The 21,274-nt window shown below is 63.0% G+C and overlaps 1 protein-coding gene and 1 long non-coding RNA gene across 2 annotated transcripts; both read right to left on the minus strand.

Moving 5' to 3' along the window:
• Window positions 1–812: 812 nt before the first annotated feature.
• Window positions 813–4,204, minus strand: LOC134423536 (uncharacterized). Its single transcript, XR_010029150.1, has 3 exons — window positions 3,917–4,204; window positions 3,719–3,820; window positions 813–1,499 (listed from the first exon to the last, which is right to left on the minus strand). It is a non-coding gene; the product is annotated as an uncharacterized LOC134423536 (long non-coding RNA).
• Window positions 4,205–12,476: 8,272 nt separating this feature from the next.
• Window positions 12,477–20,431, minus strand: CSPG5 (chondroitin sulfate proteoglycan 5). Its single transcript, XM_063164751.1, has 5 exons — window positions 20,336–20,431; window positions 17,633–18,842; window positions 15,962–16,150; window positions 14,877–14,949; window positions 12,477–12,991 (listed from the first exon to the last, which is right to left on the minus strand). Exons 1-5 carry the CDS (start codon window positions 20,397–20,399, stop codon window positions 12,830–12,832), a joined length of 1,698 nt encoding a protein of 565 aa, XP_063020821.1. The 5' UTR covers window positions 20,400–20,431; the 3' UTR covers window positions 12,477–12,829.
• Between the last annotated feature and the right edge of the window lie 843 nt (window positions 20,432–21,274).

Below are 21,274 nucleotides of genomic sequence, written 5' to 3' on the forward strand. Positions count from 1 at the left end.
ATTAAGGAGCCACATCCCATCATTAATTCACGAGGCTGGAGCCACATCCCATCATTAATTCATGGCGCTGGATCCCCATCCTATTGTCATTTTGTGTGACTGGATCCCCACCTCGTCGTTAGTTCATGGGACTGGATCCCCATCCCATCATTAATTCACGGGGCTGGATCCCCATCCCATAATAATTAACAGGACTGGATCCCCATCCCATCATTAATTCATGCGGCTGGATCCCCATGATCCCGCTGTTCCCAGAGGCACACCCTGGATCTGGCTCCCCATCCCATCATTAATTAATGGGGCTGGATCTCCATCCTATAATAATTAAGGGGGCTGGATCCCCATCCCATTGTTAGTTTGTGTGACTGGATCCCCATCCCCTTGTTTCCAGAGGCACACCCTGGGTCTGGCTCCCCGTTCCCATTATTAATTAACGGGACTGGATCCCCATGATCCCGCTGTTCCCAGAGGCACACCCTGGGGCTGGATCCCCGTTCCCATTATTAATTAACGGGACTGGATCCCTATGATCCCGATGATCCCGATGATCCCGCTGTTCCCAGAGGCACACCCTGGCTCTGGCTCCCCATTCCCATCATTAATTCATGGGACTGCATCCCCATGATCCCGCCGTTCCCAGCGGCACACCCTGGCTCTGGCTCCCCATTCCCATCATTAATTAATGAGGCTGGATCCCCATGATCCCCATGATCCCGCTGCTCCCAGAGGCACACCCTGGGGCTGGCTCCCCGTTCCCCACAGCAGGGCTGGCCCGGCTGCCCTGGTGGCACTGGTCACCCCGAGCCCTGTCACAGACCCGCCCTTTCCAGACCCCTGCGTGGCACATTTAATCCATCTGAGAAGCATCAGGGACGCTTTGGGACACGGGGGATTTGTGAGGGCTCTGTTACTCTCTCGCTGTTTCCTTTTCACTATCAGCACATTTGGGAAGCGCTGAACACGCTAAAAATGATCTGCAGTAACAGCAAATTTACAGCCCATAACCACCAAAATCCACATTCTCTGGTGTCATTTTTTGCCTCCGAGCCCGAATTTGAGTTTTCTGGCGCTTAATTCACCTTTCCATTCGCTCCAGCAAAGCTTTTGTAACCTCTCACGATTAGCTTCATCATGGAAACAGGGATTGGGCTGCTGAGAGATGTGATGGAGCTGGAGAGAGGATTCTGGAGCCCAGAATGTACCAGGGGGGCTGGAGAGAGGATTCTGGAGCCCGATTCGTGCTGACACGCGGCTGCAGGCCGGGATGCTGCGCTGTGAGCATTAGGGGGCATCCCACGATGGGAGAAGAGCACGGAGCGAGGGACGGAGGCGCTGCTGAGGGACGCTGTGGGGCTGGCACCGGGGCTCCGCGGGAGAAGGGGACCAGCCTGTGGAAAGCGGGGCTGTGACCACTTGGGGAAGCCCCTGAGGGGCAGATTCCTGGGAAGCGAGCGCTGGGAACACGAGAGGTGCTCTCTCACCTTCCCACAGAACGATTCCTGTGGGGAAGATGGGCAGTGTGAGGGTTTGGCTGAGGCACTGCGGCCGTTCTCCTGCCCTTATTCCCGATGTTTGTGTGTGTGTGTTCCCTTTAAAATTCCCCGTCCTGCTCTCCAGCCCAGCTCGGGGTCCCTGGTGTGCCCCAGACCCCTCTGGAGGAGCTGCCTCTCTGCTTCCCTTCAGTGCCTTCCGTCCTGTAGAACCAGGGGCTGGAAGCTTCTTTAGGAGCCCAGATCAAAGCTTTGCTTTTGTTCAGGGCCTGGAGCCCCGCTCGGGTCCCGGCAGCGCAGGAGCCACTCCCTGCCTGGGCTGGATCCGGAATTCCTCCCGGAGAGCCTGGCCCTGGGGCTGGATGCCCGTCCCGTGGTTAGTTCTTGGGGCTGGATCCGGAATTCCTCCCGGAGAGCCTGGCCCTGGGGCTGGATGCCCGTCCCGTGGTTAGTTCTTGGGGCTGGATCCGGGATCACCGGGCTGTGAGAACCCGTTCTGCCGGCCCAGGGGTCACCGGGCCCGGGGCAGTCCCTGGAGCTGTCCCGGACCGGTCCCCAGAGCTGTCCCCAGAGCTGTCCCCGGAGCTGTCCCGGAGCTATCCCGGAGCTGTCCCGGAGCTGTCCCCGGAGCTGTCCCGGGCCTCTCCCGGAGCTGTCCCGGAGCTGTCACAGACCTGTCCCTGGACCTATCCCAGAGCTGTCCCCACCTGCCGCATTGGTATGCGAGCGGAGCCGCCGCTCGGGCTCCCTTTGTGTGCGCTGTCACGTCTCCCTCGCTCCCTCCCTGTGGCACTTCCCTCCGGCTCTTGGCGAGCCGCAGAGCCCGGAATGCCTCGTAAATGAAACGTAAAATCCTCCCTTCTTCTCCCCTCAGCGGGAAGGGGAGCGGAGCCGCATGCAAAGTGCGCTGCATCCCTGCCGACACCTCTCGTCCTTCCTCATATATCCCTTCCCATTTGTTACCGTGTGAAGCAGGGAGGAATTTGCTGTTAAAACTGGTGCCCCTTCCCTCCCATCTGCTCCGTGCCTATTTCCAGTATTTATGGTGGAGCTGCTTCCCAGAGGAGCCATATGGGATCCATAGGTATCCACGCTGCTCCCAGTGAAGCCCCTACGGCAGAGCAGTGGGTGAAAAGCAATTCACACCCAAAAGTAGGAAAAAAACCACCGCAGAACAGATAAAACCAATCAATCTCGCAGTGTTTGAGGTGATTCCCAAGAGCCTGGCAGGGAAGGGGAGATGAACCCACCAGGTTTCATGACGTGAGTGTGTGGAAAATGATTTTTAGGGAGAGAACACTTTGATTTACCTCCCGCGACTGTTGCTTTTTGCTGAGCTCTCCAGGATGGATTTTAGTGCACAGATGCCGCTCCAGCCCAGCAAAAGGAGGGGTTTCTGATCCCGGGACACCTCGGCTGTGGCTGACACAATGCCGAGTGCTCTGCGGCCAGAAAGGGTCCCCGGAGCCGTGGGGCCAGCGAGGGTTAACGCGAGCAGATGTTGGCCGAGTCAATGGGCAGGGAAGAAAAGGAGGGGACGCGTTCGGGATAAATCCCACCTCCCCAGTGCCCGCCCCACGCCGCAAAGAGCAGCTGGAAGGAATAATGGATGAGCCGAACGCTGGATTTCTCTGCAGGAATGCGGAGTTTGGAAAGAGCTGCTGAGGCAAGCGAGAGGTCCCTGCGGTGGGACAGGCAGGGTGTGCTCGCTGCCTCCAGCCCTCCTGCCTCCCCACGGCCTTTTCTCTAGGAAAACTCAGGGAAAACCTGCCTCTTTTGGGCCTTCCCCTCTCCTTTAGCTGGGCAGGGTTGGGAAAAACGCTGCCAGTGAAACCAAATCCTCCAGGTAAATCAAAGTGTTTTCTCCCTAAAAATCATTTTCCACACACTCACATCATGAACCTGGTGGGTTTAGCTCCCCTTCCCTGCCAGGCTCTTGGGAATCACCTCAAACACTGCAAGATTGATTGGTTTTATCTGTTCTGCAGTGGTTTTTTTCCCTACTTTTGTGCAGTTATTCACAAACACTCTGCTCTGTCATCCAGAGGCTGCACATCGTGGAATAATCCAGGCTGGGCTGCAGGGGCAAAGCACAAAGGATGGGACAAGGAAAATAAATGTGGATTTAGATCCTGAGGGCACGGTAAAATGGCCAGGACACCTGAGCTGCCTTTAAAAGACTCCAACAAAACCACGGAGCAGCATCAGTTCCTGTCTCCCTCCCTTACCTTCTCTTTCTACAATTTGCCTGAGGCCAAACCTTCAGGATGGAGTTATTCCCACCTCGGGGTACTCCTCCTGCTGGAAGATTTCATGGGAGACTGATACACCTGCAAAATACAAGAAAAACAGAGGAAATTGATATTTGTTTTTTCCCATTTTAAATCTCACTTTTTGCTTGCTTGTATCCACATAAACAAATGTACCTGTGGTGAAAGGAGCAACTGTGAAAAACGTTGGCAAAAATGATGAGGACTGAGCCGATAAACCTGCTGTGCATGCTCTGGCAGAGGGAAGGGAGGGCCGGGCTGGCATTTCTGGTGGAAGAAAAGCAGGATCACTGAGCATGAGGCCGGAGGGAGCCCGAGAGGTCGCTGGGATGAAGCAGCACCTGCCACCAGCACAATCCGCTCAGCCCCGACCTTCCCTGGCAGATGTTTGCCCAGCCTGCCCCAGAAACCCGGGCAGCCACGGCTCCACACCCTGCCTGGCATTCCTTCCCAGCCCCCTCATCCCCACCCCTCATCCCTTCCTTCCCTGGGTTTATCCGTGCTGCTCTTGCTGATTGCTCCTGGCTGTGGAGAACGATTCACTGCCTTTGTAGAGCAGGGAGAAAAGCAGAAATACAAACCGGTTTGGATGCAGTTCTCAGCTCACCTTTAGAATTCACTGCACCATTTCAAAGCAGAGTGCTACTAGCTCTCCACGAGGGATCTCCAGGCCTTTTCAGGAGACTGGAGAAGCCCAGGGAACCGTGCTGGCTCCAGCATGGAGCCCCTCAGCTGTCCTGGCAGGGCAGCACCAGGGCCCTGAGGATGGCAGTGAGCAGGGTGGGACTGAGGATGGCTGAGAGCCAGGGGGATCAGAGCCAGCAGGGAAAGCACCGTCCCCTGTCCCAGAGCCAGGTGTTGGGCTGCCCGAAGCCACTGCCCTCTGCCAGCTCCTCTGTGCCTCCCCATTGCTCACTCTACCTTCTCCTTTGGCTGCCCCTTCTCCTCATTTTGCCCCATCCTGCTTTTCCCCTCTCCCCACGCTTTGCAGCATTTCCACCTCCCTCTCCCAGCTCCTTTTTCCTGCTCTCTCCTCTTCCCACTGATCCCATGCACAGCACTCAGCAGCCTGAATGAGATCCCGTCTGAGCTCCTCTTCTAGCCCACACCTGGATCCCAGCCTGGATCACCGCACACACCTGGAGTTTGGAAGCTACAAAAAGAATCTCTGCATCTTCTCCCAAATCCTTCCTGAAATCCCCTCTTTTCCCACAGAGCCCCACACCAGGTCTGGCTGCTCCTGTGTGCCCTGGCAGGCAGTGTTGTCTCACTGCTCCTCAGCCCACCAGATTGTCCCATCTGCCGTCTCTTGCCTCCGTGTGAGATTCTCAGCTCTGACACCAGAGCTGCATTTTCACACTGCATTTCTGTAGCTCCCGGCAAAAGGTGATGGAGACTCCTGGGTGCTCCTGCAGGATGGCTGCAGATTCCTTTAATAGATGCAAATTGCACACGCAGATCAAACCACCGAGTTCTGGAGTGGGGTGGGTGGCAAGGGACCCTAAAGTTCATCCCATTCCAGGGACACCTCCCACTGTCCCAGGTGTTCCAAGCCCCATCCAGCCTGCCCTTGGGCACTGCCAGGGATCCAGGGGTAGCTCTGGGCAGCTGTGCCAGGGCTGGACAGCCCTTTCCTGAAGGGATTTGCCCAATATTCAGCCTGAACCATTGGCACAGCTTGAGGCTGTTCTCCCTTGTCCTGTCCCTGTTCCGTGGGAGCAGAGCCTGACCCCCTCAGCTGTCCCCTCCTGTCAGGGAACTGGGGAGTCCTTCAGACACTGTTCCCATGTGTCCCTGGCTCTCCAGCCCTTTCCTGGATCTCTCTTCTCCTGGACTTTCTCCCGTGGCTTCCATTTTTCTTTACATGACCTGTCCCAAACTGGAGCTGCTCTTGTAAACCCTCAGCCATCCCCTGTGCTACCAAACAGCTCCCAGGTGGCTTCAGCTGGCTTCCACCAAACAGCTCCCAGGTGGCTTTATGTGGTTTTCTAAGCATCCCAGCATGAGGTTCTGAGAGCTGGAAGCAGTCAGGGAGTGCTGTTCAATATTCCCATTTTTACAAGAACCAGGATGAGGTTCTGGGAGCCAGAAGCAGTCAGGGAGTGCTGTTCAATATTCCCATTTTTACAAGAACCCTAGGATGAGGTTCTGGGAGCCAGAAGCAGTCAGGGAGTGCTGTTCAATATTCCCATTTTTACAAGAACCAAGATGAAGTTCTGAGAGCCAGAAGCAGCCTGGGTGTGCTGTTCAATATTCCCATTTTTATAAGAAGCAGGATGAGGTTCTTGGGAGCCAGAAGCAGTCAGGGTGTGCTGTTCAATATTCCCATTTTTACAAGAACTAGGATGAGGTTTTGGGAGCTGGAAGCAGTCAGGGTGTGCTGTTCAATATTCCCATTTTTACAAGAACCAGGATGAAGTTCTGAGAGTCAGAAGCAGTCAGGGAGTGCTGTTCAATATTCCCATTTTTATAAGAACCCCGGGATGAAGTTCTGACAGCTGGAAGCAGTCAGGGTGTGCTGTTCAATATTCCCATTTTTATAAGAACCCCAGGATGAAGTTCTGGGAGCTGGAAGCAGCCTGGGTGTGCTGTTCAATATTCCCATTTTTACAAGAACTAGGATGAAGTTTTGGGAGCTGGAAGCAGTCAGGATGTGCTGTTCAATATTCCCATTTTTACAAGAACCAGGATGAAGTTCTGAGAGTCAGAAGCAGTCAGGGAGTGCTGTTCAATATTCCCATTTTTATAAGAACCCCAGGATGAAGTTCTGGGAGCTGTAAGCAGCCTGGGAGTGCTGTTCAATATTCCCATTTTTACAGGAACCAGTATGAGGTTCTGGGAGCTGTTCAATATTCCCATTTTTACAGGAACCAGGATGAGGTTCTGGGAGCTGTAAGCAGCCTGGGAGTGCTGTTCAATATTCCCATTTTTGCAGTCGCCGCTCTCTCGGTGGCAGCACAGCACCTCATTATTGTGGTGGGCATCTGCTGGCACTTGGCACCTCTAAAGGCTGGGCGTTTTAAGAGGCTTTAAAGCAAGCCAGTGATCCCGTTGAGTTCCCAGCCTCCTCTGCCAGCCGCCTTCCTCCTTCCCTGGGTCCAGACCAAGCTCCCCTGCTCATTGTCCTCCTGCTGATGGAGCCTTTTCTTCTTCTCCTTAATGATTCCTCCCCATTTCCATCTCAATTTGGCCTTTCTGATGTCTCCCCACATGCTTATGCTCCCCTTGTAAGTGCCCTTAGTAATTTGACCTAGTTCCCACTTCCCACAAGCGTTTTTTCTCGAGCCTGGGGTCAGTGAGGAGCTTGTGATGCAGCCAGGCTGGTTCCTGCTCCGTTTCCTATTGGGATGGCTCCTGTGTGTGCTGCTTGCAGCGTTCCTTTGAAGTCCCTCCAGTTTCCTTTACTCCTTTCACTTCTGATCCTGCCTCCCCCCAGATCCTGCTTCCCACTTCTCCAAACCTCTCAGTGCCCCTTGTCTTTGTTTCTCCCTTTTCTCCGTGAGGGGTGGGAGCTTGGCTGCTCGGCTTGGCCCCTTTTCCTGCTGTGCCTGTGTCCCAAGGCAGTCTTGGTGCTGGTTGCTGGCCGTGCCCTGCTCTGTCCCCTCCCAGTGGCACCAGCCAGCCCAGTGGTGACAGTGGTGACACAGAGCAGCTGCCGTGCCCACGGCCAGCCCAGCCCTCGGCGGGCGCATGCCCAGCTCCTCGTTCCCACACTGGGCATTTTACAGGTCACAAAGTTAAGAGGATTTTGCTTTTCTCCTCTCTTTAAATCCAGCGTGGAGCGGGTTTAGTGCTGGAATCGCTCCCTGCCGCAGCCGGGCTGTGGGTGATGAGTAATTGGTATTTCCCTGCACTAAACACTGGGATCCCCTGGTGCTCCCTGGCTGCACAAGCTCCAGTGGCAGCCCCTCCCAGCCAGGAGGCAGCCCAGCTCTGGTGGGACACCAGGGTGTCACCAGAGCTGCTCCAGGAGCTCCCCACAGGGACCCTCTGGCTCATGGGAATCATCCTGGGGTTCCCCACACAGGGTTTCTGTGCTGGGTCAGCAGAGCTGCTCCCAGGGACGGTCAGAAGGGTTTGGGGATGGTTCCTCAAGCCTGACCTGCTTCCCTGGGAGCTGGGAGTGGGACAGGAGGGGTGAGATGCAGCCCACCACTGTGGCTGTGTGTGACTGCAGCCAGGCTGTGCCAGGGTGGAAGATGGGGCACAGAGGCACCAGGCAAGGGAAGGGACACAGCCTGCCTCGTGTCCCAAAAATTCACCAAGGGAAAGAGTGTGGGGCAGCCCTCAGGCAAGGAAATGTCCTCAGAGGGGTCCAGGAGGGCACAAGGGACAGGCATGGCAGCGCCAGCTCCTGACACCAGGGAGGGGCAGACCAACCTGTGATCCCAGCAGAGCAGTGTCCAAAGGTGTCGAGCACAGTTTGGGGTGTGCAGGGGCTGATGGGGACCACTGAGCTGCTGCCACCTCCTTCTCCAGCCCCTCATGCTCCTGGGCAGCAAAGAGAGCTGGAAGGAAGAGAAATGGATGAGCTGAACCAGCTGAACCATGGTGGATCCAGACACTTGGCTGGTGAATCGAGGTTTGGGGGGGAGTTGGGACTTTTGGCCATTGAAGACTCAGCCAGTGATGGGGAGTCTCAGCTGGTGAATGTGGACTCAGACCATGAATGTGGATTCTTGGTTGGTGAATGGGGACCCTGGGCTGGTGAACTGGGCCCCGTTTGGTCAATCAGGACCCTGGGCTGGTGAACTGGGCCTTGTTTGGTGAATGAGGACCCTGGGCTGGTGAACTGGGCCCCGTTTGGTCAATCAGGACCTTGGGCTGGTGAACTGGGCCCCATTTGGTGAATGAGGACCCTGGGCTATGAATTGGGCACCATTTGGTGAATGAGGACCCTGGGCTGGTGAACTGGGCCCCGTTTGTGAATCAGGACCCTGGGCTGGGGAACTGGGCCTCGTTTGGTGAATGGGGACCCTGGGCTGTGGAACTGGGCCCCGTTTGGTGAATCAGGACCCTGGGCTGGTGAACTGGGCCCCGTTTGGTGAATCAGGACCCTGGGCTGGTGAACTGGGCCCCGTTTGGTGAATCAGGACCCTGGGCTGGTGAACTGGGCCCCGTTTGTGAATCAGGACTAGCCCAGTGAATCCCAGCTCCGGATATTTTGTCTCGGGCAGCCGGAGCCTGTCAAGGGAAGAAAGGCTCCTTGTCTCGGGGTCGTGGCTCTGGTCCTGTTCTGTGTCTGGGAGAGAAAAGAGGACGGCGGAGAGAGGAGGGCAGCGCCGCTGCCCGTGCCAGCTCCCTTCCCCGTGCCAGCCCTGGCTGCCCGCAATGGGCCCATCTCCCTCCCAGCCAACCAGCCAAGCATTGAAATTTAATAGCCCTGGCCTCTCTGCATCCCATGATTAGGCCTGTGATGAAAGCCCATGTGTTGCTCTGCTGGCTGGAGGCACATTCCTGAGCAGGGCCGGTGCAGGCGGCTCGGGGTGCCTGCTCCCCACCCTGTGCCGTGTGCCAGCTGCTCCCTGCCCTGTGCCGTGTCCATTGGGCACTGATGGAGCTCTCAGGCAGCCCCGGGCGCTCCAAGCCTGGCTGCTCCCTCCCCTGGGACCGGCAGAGGGGATGAGAGCTGGGCTGGGCTGGGCTGGGCTGGGCTGGCAGCCCCGAGGCACACGGAGACACAACGAGGGACACTGACCCAGAGGCAGGAACCGAGGCTGTGCCCTTCCGAGGCAAGCAGGAGCACACCTGGAAGGTGAGTAGGGTCTGAGGGAGCAGCCTGGGGGAGTGATGGGCTCAGAGCAATGTCCCAGAGCTGGGGGACACGGGGACAAACCCCCCAGTGCTCCCAACGTGGGCATGAGCAGGAGCATCCTTAAACCTGCTGGAATCCTTGTGACCCACTTTGGTCCTGAATCCCAGCCCCTACAGCCCGTGGGGGTGAGCAGCTGGAGCTGAGGATGGCTCCTGAATCCAGGGCTCCTCTGTGGGTCATCCCCATGGCCCCAAAACAGAGGAGCCACTGCCTGGCCTTGCAGAGGGGACTGTCCCACCACTGCCCACCGGCCACGCTGGGCTCCTTGGGAGGGACAAACATGGGTGGGGAGGGAATGTGGGCACCACTCCAAGGTGGCACCTCTTGTGGCACCTCCAGGATGGATGGGCTGTGCCATGTCACCCTCAGTTCTGTGGTGACACTCTGCACGATGTGCTGTGCCAGTGTCACCTGCGCAGTGACACCATCCACGGTGCATGGGCTGTGCCAGTGTCACCTGCACAGTGACACCATCCACGGTGCATGGGCTGTGCCAGTGTCACCTCCACAGTGACACCATCCACGGTGCATGGGCTGTGCCAGTGTCACCTGCACAGTGACACCAGCCATGGTGGATGTGCTGTGCCAGTGTCACCTGCACAGTGACACCAGCCATGGTGGATGGGCTGTGCCAGTGTCACCTGCACAGTGACACCAGCCATGGTGGATGGGCTGTGCCAGTGTCACCTCCACAGTGACACCATCCACGGTGCATGGGCTGTGCCAGTGTCACCTGCACAGTGACACCAGCCATGGTGCATGTGCTGTGCTGGGATGGAGGGGCTGCGCTGTGTCACCCTCACCTCCACACTGTGACACTTGGTGGCACCATGGCCAGTGTCCCCCCAGGCAGTGCCCAGCTGGACAGACCCACAGGCACTGTAAGGGAGGATCCCAGTGAGGAGCAGACGGATTCCAGGTCCCACCAGCCCCGGCTGGACCCCCTCCCTGGCTGCCCCAGCCCACCCCGTGTGTCCCTGCATTCCCACCTCACTGACTGCCTCCAAGGGCACCTGGGGATGGGGGGTGGCCTTCCCCTTGCTGCAGTGCCCCTTCTGCCCTCTGCCCTGCCTCACCTGCAGAACTGCATCACTCTGGGATTCCCAATCCCCTCTAAGATCCCTGTCCCTACACAGCCGTTTCTTTTCCTCATACACGAGCACAGATCCTCTCCTGTCACAGCGATGCCCATCCCACCCCAGCTCCCTTTCCCTCCCTCCCATCCCACGGGAAGCTTATGCCCAGCTCTGCCCGTGCCAGGGCATCCCACCTGCCCTCGGGGTTTGCTCAGACATCAGCATCTCCTCTCTGCCCCACCAGCACCTCCCTCTCCTCATCCCACCCTTTCCATTGCACGTTCCCAGTGCTTTATCCATGCCTTTACCTGTCCTCATCCCACCCTTTCCATTGCAGTGTCCACGTTCCCAGTGCTTTATCCATGCCTTTACCTGTCCTCATTCCACCCTTTCCATTGCAGTGTCCACGTTCCCAGTGCTTTATCCATGGTTTTACCTGTCCTCATCCCACCATTTCCATTGCAGTATCCACGTTCCCAGTGCGTTATCCATGGTTTTACCTGTCCTAGAGCTCCTGTCCTCATCCCACCCTTTCCATTGCAGTGTCCACGTTCCCAGTGCTTTATCCATGGTTTTACCTGTCCTCATCCCACCCTTTCCATTGCAGTATCCACGTTCCCAGTGCTTTATCCATGGTTTTACCTGTCCTAGAGCTCCTGTCCTCATCCCACCCTTTCCATTGCAGTGTCCACGTTCCCAGTGCTTTATCCATGCCTTTACCTGTCCTCATCCCACCCTTTCCATTGCAGCATCCACGTTCCCAGTGCTTTATCCATGGTTTTACCTGTCCTCATCCCACCCTTTCCATTGCAGTGTCCACGTTCCCAGGTGGAAAGGCCCATGCCTTTACCTGTCCTAGAGCTGCTGTCCTGCGCTGGAAGGGGCTGGCAGAGCCCACACCCGCCGGTTTCTTGCAGCAGTTTGTGGCAGGTGATGGAAATGCTGCAGCCAGGGAGGAGATCTGAGGATCCCACACCAGTGAGCCCGCCAGGGTCGGCTGCCGGTCCCAACACCGCTCCTCGTTCTTAATGTGCCCAGCAAGGCGCGAATTGATTATTCAGCGGCTCCCAGGACGCCTCGGAGCATCCGTGCCCGCGGGGCTGTGGCTGCGCCGGCCCCGAGGTGCCGCAGCCCTCGCTCCGTGCAGCGATGGACGGATTCGTGTCGGTGATGGACGGATGGATTCGTGTCCCCTCTCCAGGGAACCCCGAGCGCTGGCACGGGGCTGAATCCCAACCCAGGAGAGATCGGTTCCTGCTGGAAGCAAGAGGGAGCCACGAGGGGAGGGTGGTGGCAGCGCTGGGGTCCCTGGGGAGATCCCTGTGCCATGCTCGGTGCCAGGGGATGGCCACAGGGACCTGGCCTTGCCAAAGCCACTGGGACGGTGGCACCGGTTCCTCTCCATGCAGATGGAAACTGGGAGCTGGGGGGGGATAACCCTGGGAGAACCCAAATCCAACCCTGGGCAGCTCCACTGAAGGAGGAGCAGGAGTGGCTGGGAGCCATCACCCCGTGTGCAGCCACCTTGTTTGGGGGGACCTTATGGGGACAGGGCTGGAGCAAAAACCCCTGGAGCAGCCCAGGCACCTCCACCAGACATCCCAGGGTGTCCCAGCTGCTCCCAAGCGTGTCCAGGGCGGCAGGATGGACTGCACCCTGGCCTGGCAGAGGCAGGAAGGTGCCTGCAGAGGGTGACAAGGGGGGACCAGGCAGCCACGCCCCCGGTGATGCTCAGATGGGACCCTGTGGAAGCAGGGCCTCAATCCCCATCGGGAGACGTGAATGGCCATGCTGGGAGATCGCAGGCACCGGCAAGAGGCTTAACTTTAAAAAAAAAAAAAAAGGTTTATTTATTTCAAGATCTTACTTTTTTTTTTTCACCTTTTTTGTTGGTTTTTATCTGTATTTCAAAAAAAGTGGGGCAAAAGTACAAAAAAAGTCAGTTGCGGGACGGCAAAGGTTTAGAAATCACAGCGCGGAACGAACCCAAGCGAGAGACACGGAGCACGAACCAAACACCCCCACGACACGGCCGAATTATCACTGGAATTTTTGTTTTCCTCGGTACAAAACACACCAAAGCATGCCACGGAGCGGGAGGGACGCGGGGCGGAGGGGAGGCTGCGCCGTGGGGACCCGAGCGCGGCTCCCCGCTCTGCGCCGCCCCGGGCCCGCCGCTCACGTCAGGTTGTTCTGGAGGCAGTTCAGCTCGCCTGCCTCCGGCTCGCCCTTGCCGCCCTCGTGCTTGGGCGACGTCGAGTTGTGGATGTTGAACGGCTCCTCGTCCTTCAGGCAGGATTTCAGCGAGTCCTGCAGCTTGTGGGGAGCGCTGGGGTCGTCCTGCGGGAGAGAGGGGGGTCAGGGCAGGGCGGGCGTGGGGCGAGGCACAGCGAGGGCACCACGTCCCCTTGCAGGGAGCCACCGGGGGGGACAAACGTCCCCTCCCAGCCCGGATGGCGGCACGGGGGGCCCGCGGCGCTCGCAGCACAGGGACGGGTCCGACCCCCCCGCGGTGGCACCGTCCCCAGCACAGCCTCCCCACCTCGGCTCCCAAAGCGCTCCGGAGCCGTGCCAGCCTGGAGCCCGTGCCAGCCCCGGGCACCGCATCCCCCCGGCCACCCGCCCACCGTCCCCGCCCGGTTCCCGCGGCCGTTCGCATCGCCTCGTCCCCGCGACAAGCAGCCACCGGCGGCCTTGGCAGGAGCCCAGAGGGGGCGGCTTTATTGCGGTTCCTCAGCGTACAGCCCGTGCCCCCGCGCCGCGCCGCTGGCAAAGCTGGGCACGCCTCTTCCCGGGGTGCCCCCGCTGCAGCATCCTCCGCTCCGGGGCCGGGCCCGCACCCCCGGCAGGCACGGGCGGCACCGGCACTGGCTGTGGGCACCGGCACCGGCTGTGGGCACTGGCACCGGCACCGGCACCGACACCGACACCGGCTGTGGGCACCGGCACCGGTTGTGGGCACTGGCACCGGCACCGGCTGTGGGCACTGGCACTGACACCGGCTGTGGGCACCGACACCGGCACCGGCTGTGGGCACTGGCACCGACACCGGCTGTGGGGCAGGGCCGGGCAGGGCAGGGCATAGCAGGGCAGGGCATAGCAGGGCGGGGCAGGGCGGGGCAGGGCAGGGCAGGGCTGGGCAGGGCAGGGCAGGGCAGGGCGGGGCAGGGCGGGGCGGGGCAGGGCGGGGCAGGGCAGGGCAGGGCAGGGCAGGGCGGGGCAGGGCAGGGCAGGGCCGGGCCGGGCAGGGCAGGGCAGGGCAGGGCAGGACAGGGCAGGGCGAGCCCGCCAGGCCAGGCCGGGCTGGGCCGTGTTGGTTCCGGTGCCACACGGAGAGCAGCAGATGGACGGGGACACCCAAGGGCCGGTGTCACACGGGGACAGGATCCCATCTCCTGGGCAGTGACCAGTCCGGAGCTGGTGCCATTGGCTGCAGGACCCCCCAAAACCCCTTTCCAGAGGGCGCTGACCCTGCTGACCCCTCCTCATCCTCGCAGTGCTGCCGCGTCCCAGGCACCGTGTGCCGAGCCCCCTAGCCCCGGCGGGCCGGGGACGTGCGGGGAGCGGCACCGAGCGCATCCCGAGGCTGATCCCGTCGGCAGCGGGGACGGAGCCGGCCCCGGAGCCTCCTGCCAGGGCGGCTAGGGCTGCTAAAGGCGGTCGCAAGACGGGGAACACCGGCCGTGGGTGGGGGAGGCTAAAGGGACCTACGCTCCTCCTCCGGCTCCGCAAAGCCCTTCGCTTCTCTCTGTTCCGAGTCAAAGACAGCAGGTTGGGTGCCGGGGGTGCCGGGGGGCGCCCCAACCAGGGCAGCACCCGGAGCGTGTCACCCTCCAGCACCCGCGGCCATCCACTGCTCCCGCCGGCCGTGCCACAGCCAGGGAGCATCGCCTGCCCGCTGTCCCCTCCCTGCACACGGCACAGCCACCCCCGCCACCCCCACACCGAGCCAAGGCCTTCGGGAGCTCGGGATGGCGGCTCCCGGGGAGCCACACAGGCAGCAGGGCACGGGAAGGGACAGGGGGTGACACTGCCCCCCTGCCCGGCCGGGGCACAGTGTAGGTCAGCAGGGACCCAGCAGCGAGGGGACAGAGCTGTGACCCTGTAGGGCAGGTGGGGACAGGAGCGCATGGCTGGGATCCTGGAGGGGTCAGAGGTCACCGGACAGAGGGACAGGGACGGGACAGGAAGAGGGACGGGGGGACGGTGCCACACAGCTCCTTACGTTTGGGTGGGAGCCCTCGGCGATGGTGGACAGGGAGAAGTTGTCGTTGTGCAGCTCGGACGGGGTGCGGTATCTGTGAGCAGGAGAGCGGGGTGAGAGCAGGACCCCCCCGCAGCCCAGCCCGCGTTTTGGGGTCACCCTGGGTTGGGGGTGGGAGCAGGACCCCCCCGCAGCCCCGCCCGCGTTTTGGGGTCACCCTGGGTCGGGAGGGGTTAATTGTTCCCAGCCCTGCAGGTCTGGGGGGTAAATGTCCCCAGGGATGGAAGTCTGGGCTAAATACCCAAATCTAAGGGCTTTGGAGAGATAAATCTTCCCTGCCCTGGGGGTTTGGGGTTTTGTACGCCCAGATCTAAGGGATTTGGAGGGATAACTCCTCCCTGCCCTGGGGGTTTGGGGGTTTGTACCCCCAGCTCCGAGGACCTGGGGAGCTAAACGCCTCCAAGTCAGGGGGGCTTGGAGACTCAGTACATCCAGAGATGGAGATCTACAGGCTTAAATGTCCTGAACTCCGGAGGTTGGGGACTAAATGTCCTCAGGGATTGAGCTGGGGCTAAAGGAGCCCAGTGTGACATTTTGGGGGGCTCGGTGCCCCCAGCTCTGGGGTTTGGGGGTAGCTGGGCTCTGGGCAGGAGAGCGGGAAGGGCAGCCCGGGGCAGGGCTGGAGAGGCAGACCCGGGAGCTGGCACGGAGCCTCCCTGCTAATTACACTTGGCATTTCCAAACACTAATTAACAGCTCATTAGGGACCGGGCTGGGCAGGCTCCCTCCTCCCTGCTCCAGGAGCTGGCCAGCAGTGGCCGGGGCGGGGGGATGACCCCGAACCCTTCCCCGTCACCCCCAGCCCTGTCCCCAGCCCGACCGTCCCCGATGGCCGCCCCGCCGCTGTCCCCAGCTCCCAGCGGAGCAGATTAACTGGTGCCAGTCAGGAGCGGCTTGCAGGGATTAACGGCGGAGCAGGAGCCGCGTCCCCGCCTGCGGCAGCTCTGCCACCCACCGTCCCCGCGTCCCCGGGGCACCGATGGCACCGGTGGCACCAGCAGGGCAGGGGTGCGCGGGGCCGGCCCGGGGTCCCCAGTGCCACTCACTTGGTCTTGCGCAGCTTGCTGTTCTCCGTCTTGAGCAGGTAGAGCTTCTTGGCGAAGAACACGGTGAGCATGAAGAGCAGCAGCACCACGAGCGCGGCCGAGCCCACGGCCACGCACATCACCTGGAAGTCGGTGACGATGGACTCGCAGCGAGTGCCCTTGTGCCACGTGTAGTCCTGCGTGTTGCACCTGCCGGGGGACGCGCTCAGAGGCGTCCCCCGCCCCCAAACGCGTCCCCCGCCCCGAAACCTGCCCAGAGCATCCTCGGGGGATGCGGCGTTTGTACCTGCGGGGGTTACGGGGGTCTGGGGGGATGGGATGAGCGGGTGACACCCGAGAGGGTGACACCGACCGAGATGGGGACACTGGGGCAGCCGGGAGCGGGCTCGGGGTCTCCGGACGGTGCTGGCGCCCCGCACCAGCGGCTCCCAGCCCCGGCGGGAGCAGGGAGGGTCCCGCGCCCCCCGCGTCCCCCGGGCGCGGTGCCAGCCGGGGCACACCCGGTGCGTGCGGCACAGCCGGCGGCGCCTCCCGGCGCAATCTGCCGGGCCCGATTAGCGCGGCCGCCCCGCAGGCTCGGCCCTGACCTAATTCCTGGGCAGCCGCCGCCCGGGGGCAGGGAAACAGGGAAACCCCGCTAGATGCCGGGAGTGGGGCCGCGGGCACCCAGAGCCCGGGAACGGGGTGGGCAGGGGGTGGAAAAGGTGCAGAATGGAGTGAAAAAGGATGGAAAGGCTGGGAACGGGATGTCAGGGGCATGGAGAGCCCAGGGATGGAGCACAGAGAGGGGAGAGCTCAGGGATGGAGCACAGAGAATGGAGAGCCCGGGGATGAGGAGCACAGAGAGGGGAGAGCCCAGGGATGAGGAGCATGGAGGATGGCAAGCCCAGGGATGAGGAGCAGGGGGGATGGAGAGCTCAGGGATGAGGAGCACAGAGAGTGGAGAGCTCAGAGAGGGAGCACGGAGGATGGAGAGCTCAGGGATGGAGCACAGAGAGTGGAGAGCTCAGGAATGGAGCACAGAGAATGGACAGACCAGGGATGAAATACAGAGAATGGAGAGCCCAGGGATGGGGCACAGAGAATGGAGAACCCGGGGATGAGGAGCATGGAGGATGGAGAGCCCCGGGATGGGGCAGAGGGAATGGAGAGTCCAGGGATGGGTACAGGGGGTGGGATAGACCAGGAATGGGGTGAAAGGGGTGGAGAGGCCAGGAATGGGTTGCAGGAGATGGAAGCACTGGGATTAAGGTGCATGGGTGGGGGAGATCCCAGGGATGGGTACAGGGGGATGAAGAGCCCAGGGATGGGATGCATGGAGTATGGAGAGGCTGAAAGTGGGGGCGCACAAGGGCTGGAAAAACTGGGAATGGGATACATGGGAATGGAGAGCCTGGGGATGGGAGCACTGGGCATGGGGTATAGGGGATGGTGAGCCCAGGGATGGGGTACAGGGATGGAGACCCCAGGGATGAAGTGCAGGGGATGGAGAACCCCAGGATGGAATGCAGGGATGGTGAGCCCAGGGATGGTGAGCCCAGGGATGGCGAGCCCAGGGATGGAATGCAGGGATGGTGGGCCCAGGGATGGTGAGCAGGAATGGCGAGCCCCAGGATGGTGAGCCCCGGGATGACGAGCCCCACACCCCAGCCCAGCGGGCCCGTCCCTTACCGGCAGAAGGCCCCGTGGCTCTCCACCAGGTAGCACTGGCCGCCGTTGTGGCAGTAGCTGGGCACGAGGTCGCAGAGGGAGCGGCAGGAGCTGTTGTGCCGCACGTAGCCGCTCCGGCACTCGGAGCCGTTGTCGGGCGGGCCCCGCTCCCCGGGCCGCGGCCAGGCTGTGGGGCTGCCCCCGGCCGGCCCGGGCGGCGGCGGGGCGGCGGCGGCGCGGTGCCCGGTGGGCCGGGGCTCCTGCGGGCCGGGCGCGGCCGAGGCGGGCGCTCTGTAGCCGTTCTCGTCCTCCAGCCCGCCGTCTTCCTCCTCCTCCTCCTCGTCCTCCAGCTCGTCCTCGTCGTCCCCGTCGGCGTAGAAGGAGGTGGTGGGGTAGAAATCGGCGTCGTCGAAGGGCGTGAAGTCGTCGTAGAGCTCGTGCAGGGCCCAGGGCGTGGCCGCCCCCTCGGGCTCCCGGCGCCGCGCCGAGCCCGCCGCGCCCCGGCCGGCCCCGGGGAGGGCCCCCAGTCCCTCGCCCCCCTCGAACAGGTCGTAGTAATCGACGTCGATGATGTCGGAGCCCGCGCGGTCGGCCGGGGGCTCGGGCGGGCCGGTGGCGGCCGTGACCGGCTCCCGCAGCCACGTCAGGTCGGTCCAGCCGCGGGCGCCCTGCGCCGGGGCCGGGCTGGAGGCGGCGGCCCAGAGCTCGGGGGCGCCCCCCGAGTCCCCCCCGGCGGCGCCGGGCCGGCCCAGCACGGGGGTGCGCGGCGCGGCCGAGCCCCCGGCCGCCAGCAGCAGCTCGGACTCGGCCTCGGCCGGGCCGGTGGCGAGGCGGGGCCCGGCGGGGCTCGGCGGCGCGGCCGGGAGCCCCCCGGAGCCCCCCGGCGTGGGGCGGTCACCGCTGCCCGGCTCCTCGGGGCTGCCCGGCGCCACCGGCACCGCGCCCCCGGCCCCGGGCCAGGTGACGGCTCGGGGGGGCGCGGCGCTGGCCTCGCCCTCGGCGCCGCAGCCCGGGCACCCGTCGGGCGCGGCCGAGGGCTCCGTGGTGGCCGTGCCGCCCCCGGGGGGCTCTAGCTGCGCTCCTGCCGCCGCCCCCCCGGCGCTCGTGCTGTTGCTGGGTGCCCCCGGCGGGTCTCCGCTCGCCAGGTCCCATTTCGGGGCGCTGCTCTCCAACGAGCCCTCCCAGGCTCTCCCCTCGCCAGCGCTGGAGTTCTGGGGGGGCCACGCGGATCCTGGCGGGGAGCAAGGAGGGAAAGAGGTGTCAGAGGTGCCCCCGCACCCCTGGGAGGATGTGACAGTCTGGGGGGGTCCAACAGGTCCCCGACCTGCTCCACCTTGCACCCACCTGGATACACCACAAGGACCTGGGGGGCAGGGGGGGCCGCATCCCCAATCCTTGAGCCTCTCCCGGGGACCGATGGGGGGAACCCCAAAGAAGCCCCCCAGCTCTGTGGGTGCCCTCACACCCAACTCTGTGATCCCCCCTTCTCAGCACAGCCCCCCCAACACAAGCTGTCCCCGGCCCTGCCCCCTCAGCTGCCCTTCAAGGGGATCCATCCCCCTGCAAAGGGATCCAGTCCTCCCCCAAAGGGATCCAGCCCCACTGCAAAGGGATCCAGCCCCACTGCAAGGGCAGACAGCCCTCCGCAGAAGAAATCAGCCCCCCAAAAGGGGATCCAGCCCCCCCCCGGTAGATCCAACCCCCTGTGGTTCTCGTGAGTGCTCTGCACACACACAAGGGGCTGCAGCTCCCCGTGCTGGGATCCAGCCCCGCTCCCGCCCCATCCCTGCGAGGGGATCCAGCCCCGCTGCGGCTCCACACAACGGGATCGGCCCCTGCGGCGGGATCGGCCCCTCTGCAATGGAATCCGGCCCCTTGCGCGGGGATCAGCCCTGGGTGCCGCCCGCCTGTCCATCCGGACACACGGAGCAGCACCCAGCCCTCCCCCGGCTCCTGCGAGTGCGCCCCACAGCCAGCCCCAGATCCCGCCCCTGCAAGGGGATCCAGCCCTTTCCAAGGGTACCCGACTGCCCCTGCAATGGAATCCAGCCCCTTCCAAGGGGATCCACCCCCCTCCGGCTCCTGCAAGTGCACCCCGTAATCCCGAGAGGATCCAGCCCCTGCAAGGGAATCCGCTCCCTCCGCTCCCTCCTGCTCGGGCTCCAGCCCTTCCCTGGCTCCTGCAGATGCTCCCCCTGCACACGCGGGGATCCAGCCCTGCCGCAAGGGATCCGGCCCCGGCAAGGGGATCCCGCCCGCCCCGCAGGGAGATCCAGCCCCACGCACGGGATCCAGCCCTTCCTGCAAGGGGATCCGGCTCCGGCAGGGAGATCCAGCCCCACACACGGGATCCAGCCCTTCCTGCAAGGGGATCCGGCTCCGGCAGGGAGATCCAGCCCCACACACGGGATCCAGCCCTTCCTGCAAGGGGATCCGGCTCCGGCAGGGAGATCCAGCCCTTCCCTGGCTCCTGCAGATGCCCCCCCTCCCCATGAAGGGATCAACAGCATCTCCCCCCCCCGCACCGGGATCAGCCCCCGCCCGGGGGGATCCTCCTTCCTCGCCCGGGTGCAGCCCCCCCCCGGCAGCAGCAGCACCGGGATCCGGCCCCGGCGAGGGGATCCCCCCCCCATCCCCCAGCCCGCAGCCCCCCCGGGACCCCCCCCGCCCCGGATCCGCCCCCCGCCCGTGCCCCGGCCGCGTGTCCCCGGTCCCGGTACGCACCGAGGGCGCCGATCGCCAGCAGCAGGGCCAGGGCGCGGGGGGCGCGGGGGGCGCGGGGGGCCATGGCGGCATGGAGGGACCCCGGCTCCGCCACGGGGCCGGCACCGGCAGCGGCTCCGCCCGCCCCGCTCCGAGCGAGCCGCGCCGCGCCGAGCCGAGCGGAGCCGCGCCGAGCCGGGGGGCCGGGCCGGGCGGCGGGGGCGGGACCGCGGACGCGGCGGCGGCTCCGGGCACGGGCACGGGCACGGCACCCCCCCGGCACCCCGCGGGCAGCGCCGGGGAGCAAATCCCGGGAGCCCCGGCAGCGGGGGGACACAGCCCGGGACCCCCGGCATGGGGGGGACACAGCCCGGGACCCCCGGCATGGGGGGGACACAGCCCGGGACCCCCGGCATGGGGGGACACAGCCCGGGACCCCCAACATGGGGGGGACACAGAACGGGACCCCCAACATGGGGGGGACACAGCCCGGGACCCCCAACATGGGGGGGACACAGAACAGGACCCCCGGCATGGGGGGGACACACAGCCCGGTACCCCCGGTATCGGCATCCCCGATGGGTAACACCGGGGGACACATCCCGACAGCCCCCAACACCGAGGGACACACACACCCTGGCACCCCCAGCATGGGCATCCTGTGGGGGCACCGGGGGGCACACCCTGGCACCACTGTCCCTGGGGGAACACAGAGGGCACACCCCACACTGTCCCTGGGGCAGGGGACACAGAGGGCACACCCCACACTGTCCCTGGGGCAGGGGACACAGAGGGCACACCCCACACTGTCCATGGGGGGACACAGAGGGCACACCCCACACTGTCCATGGGGCAGGGGACACAGAGGGCACACCCCACACTGTCCATGGGGGAACACAGAGGGCACACCCCACACTGTCCATGGGGCGGGGGACACAGAGGGCACACCCCACACTGTCC

The sequence above is a fragment of the Melospiza melodia genome, chromosome 1 (genome assembly GCF_035770615.1).
Source record: "Melospiza melodia melodia isolate bMelMel2 chromosome 1, bMelMel2.pri, whole genome shotgun sequence".
Taxonomy (NCBI): Eukaryota; Metazoa; Chordata; class Aves; order Passeriformes; family Passerellidae; genus Melospiza; species Melospiza melodia.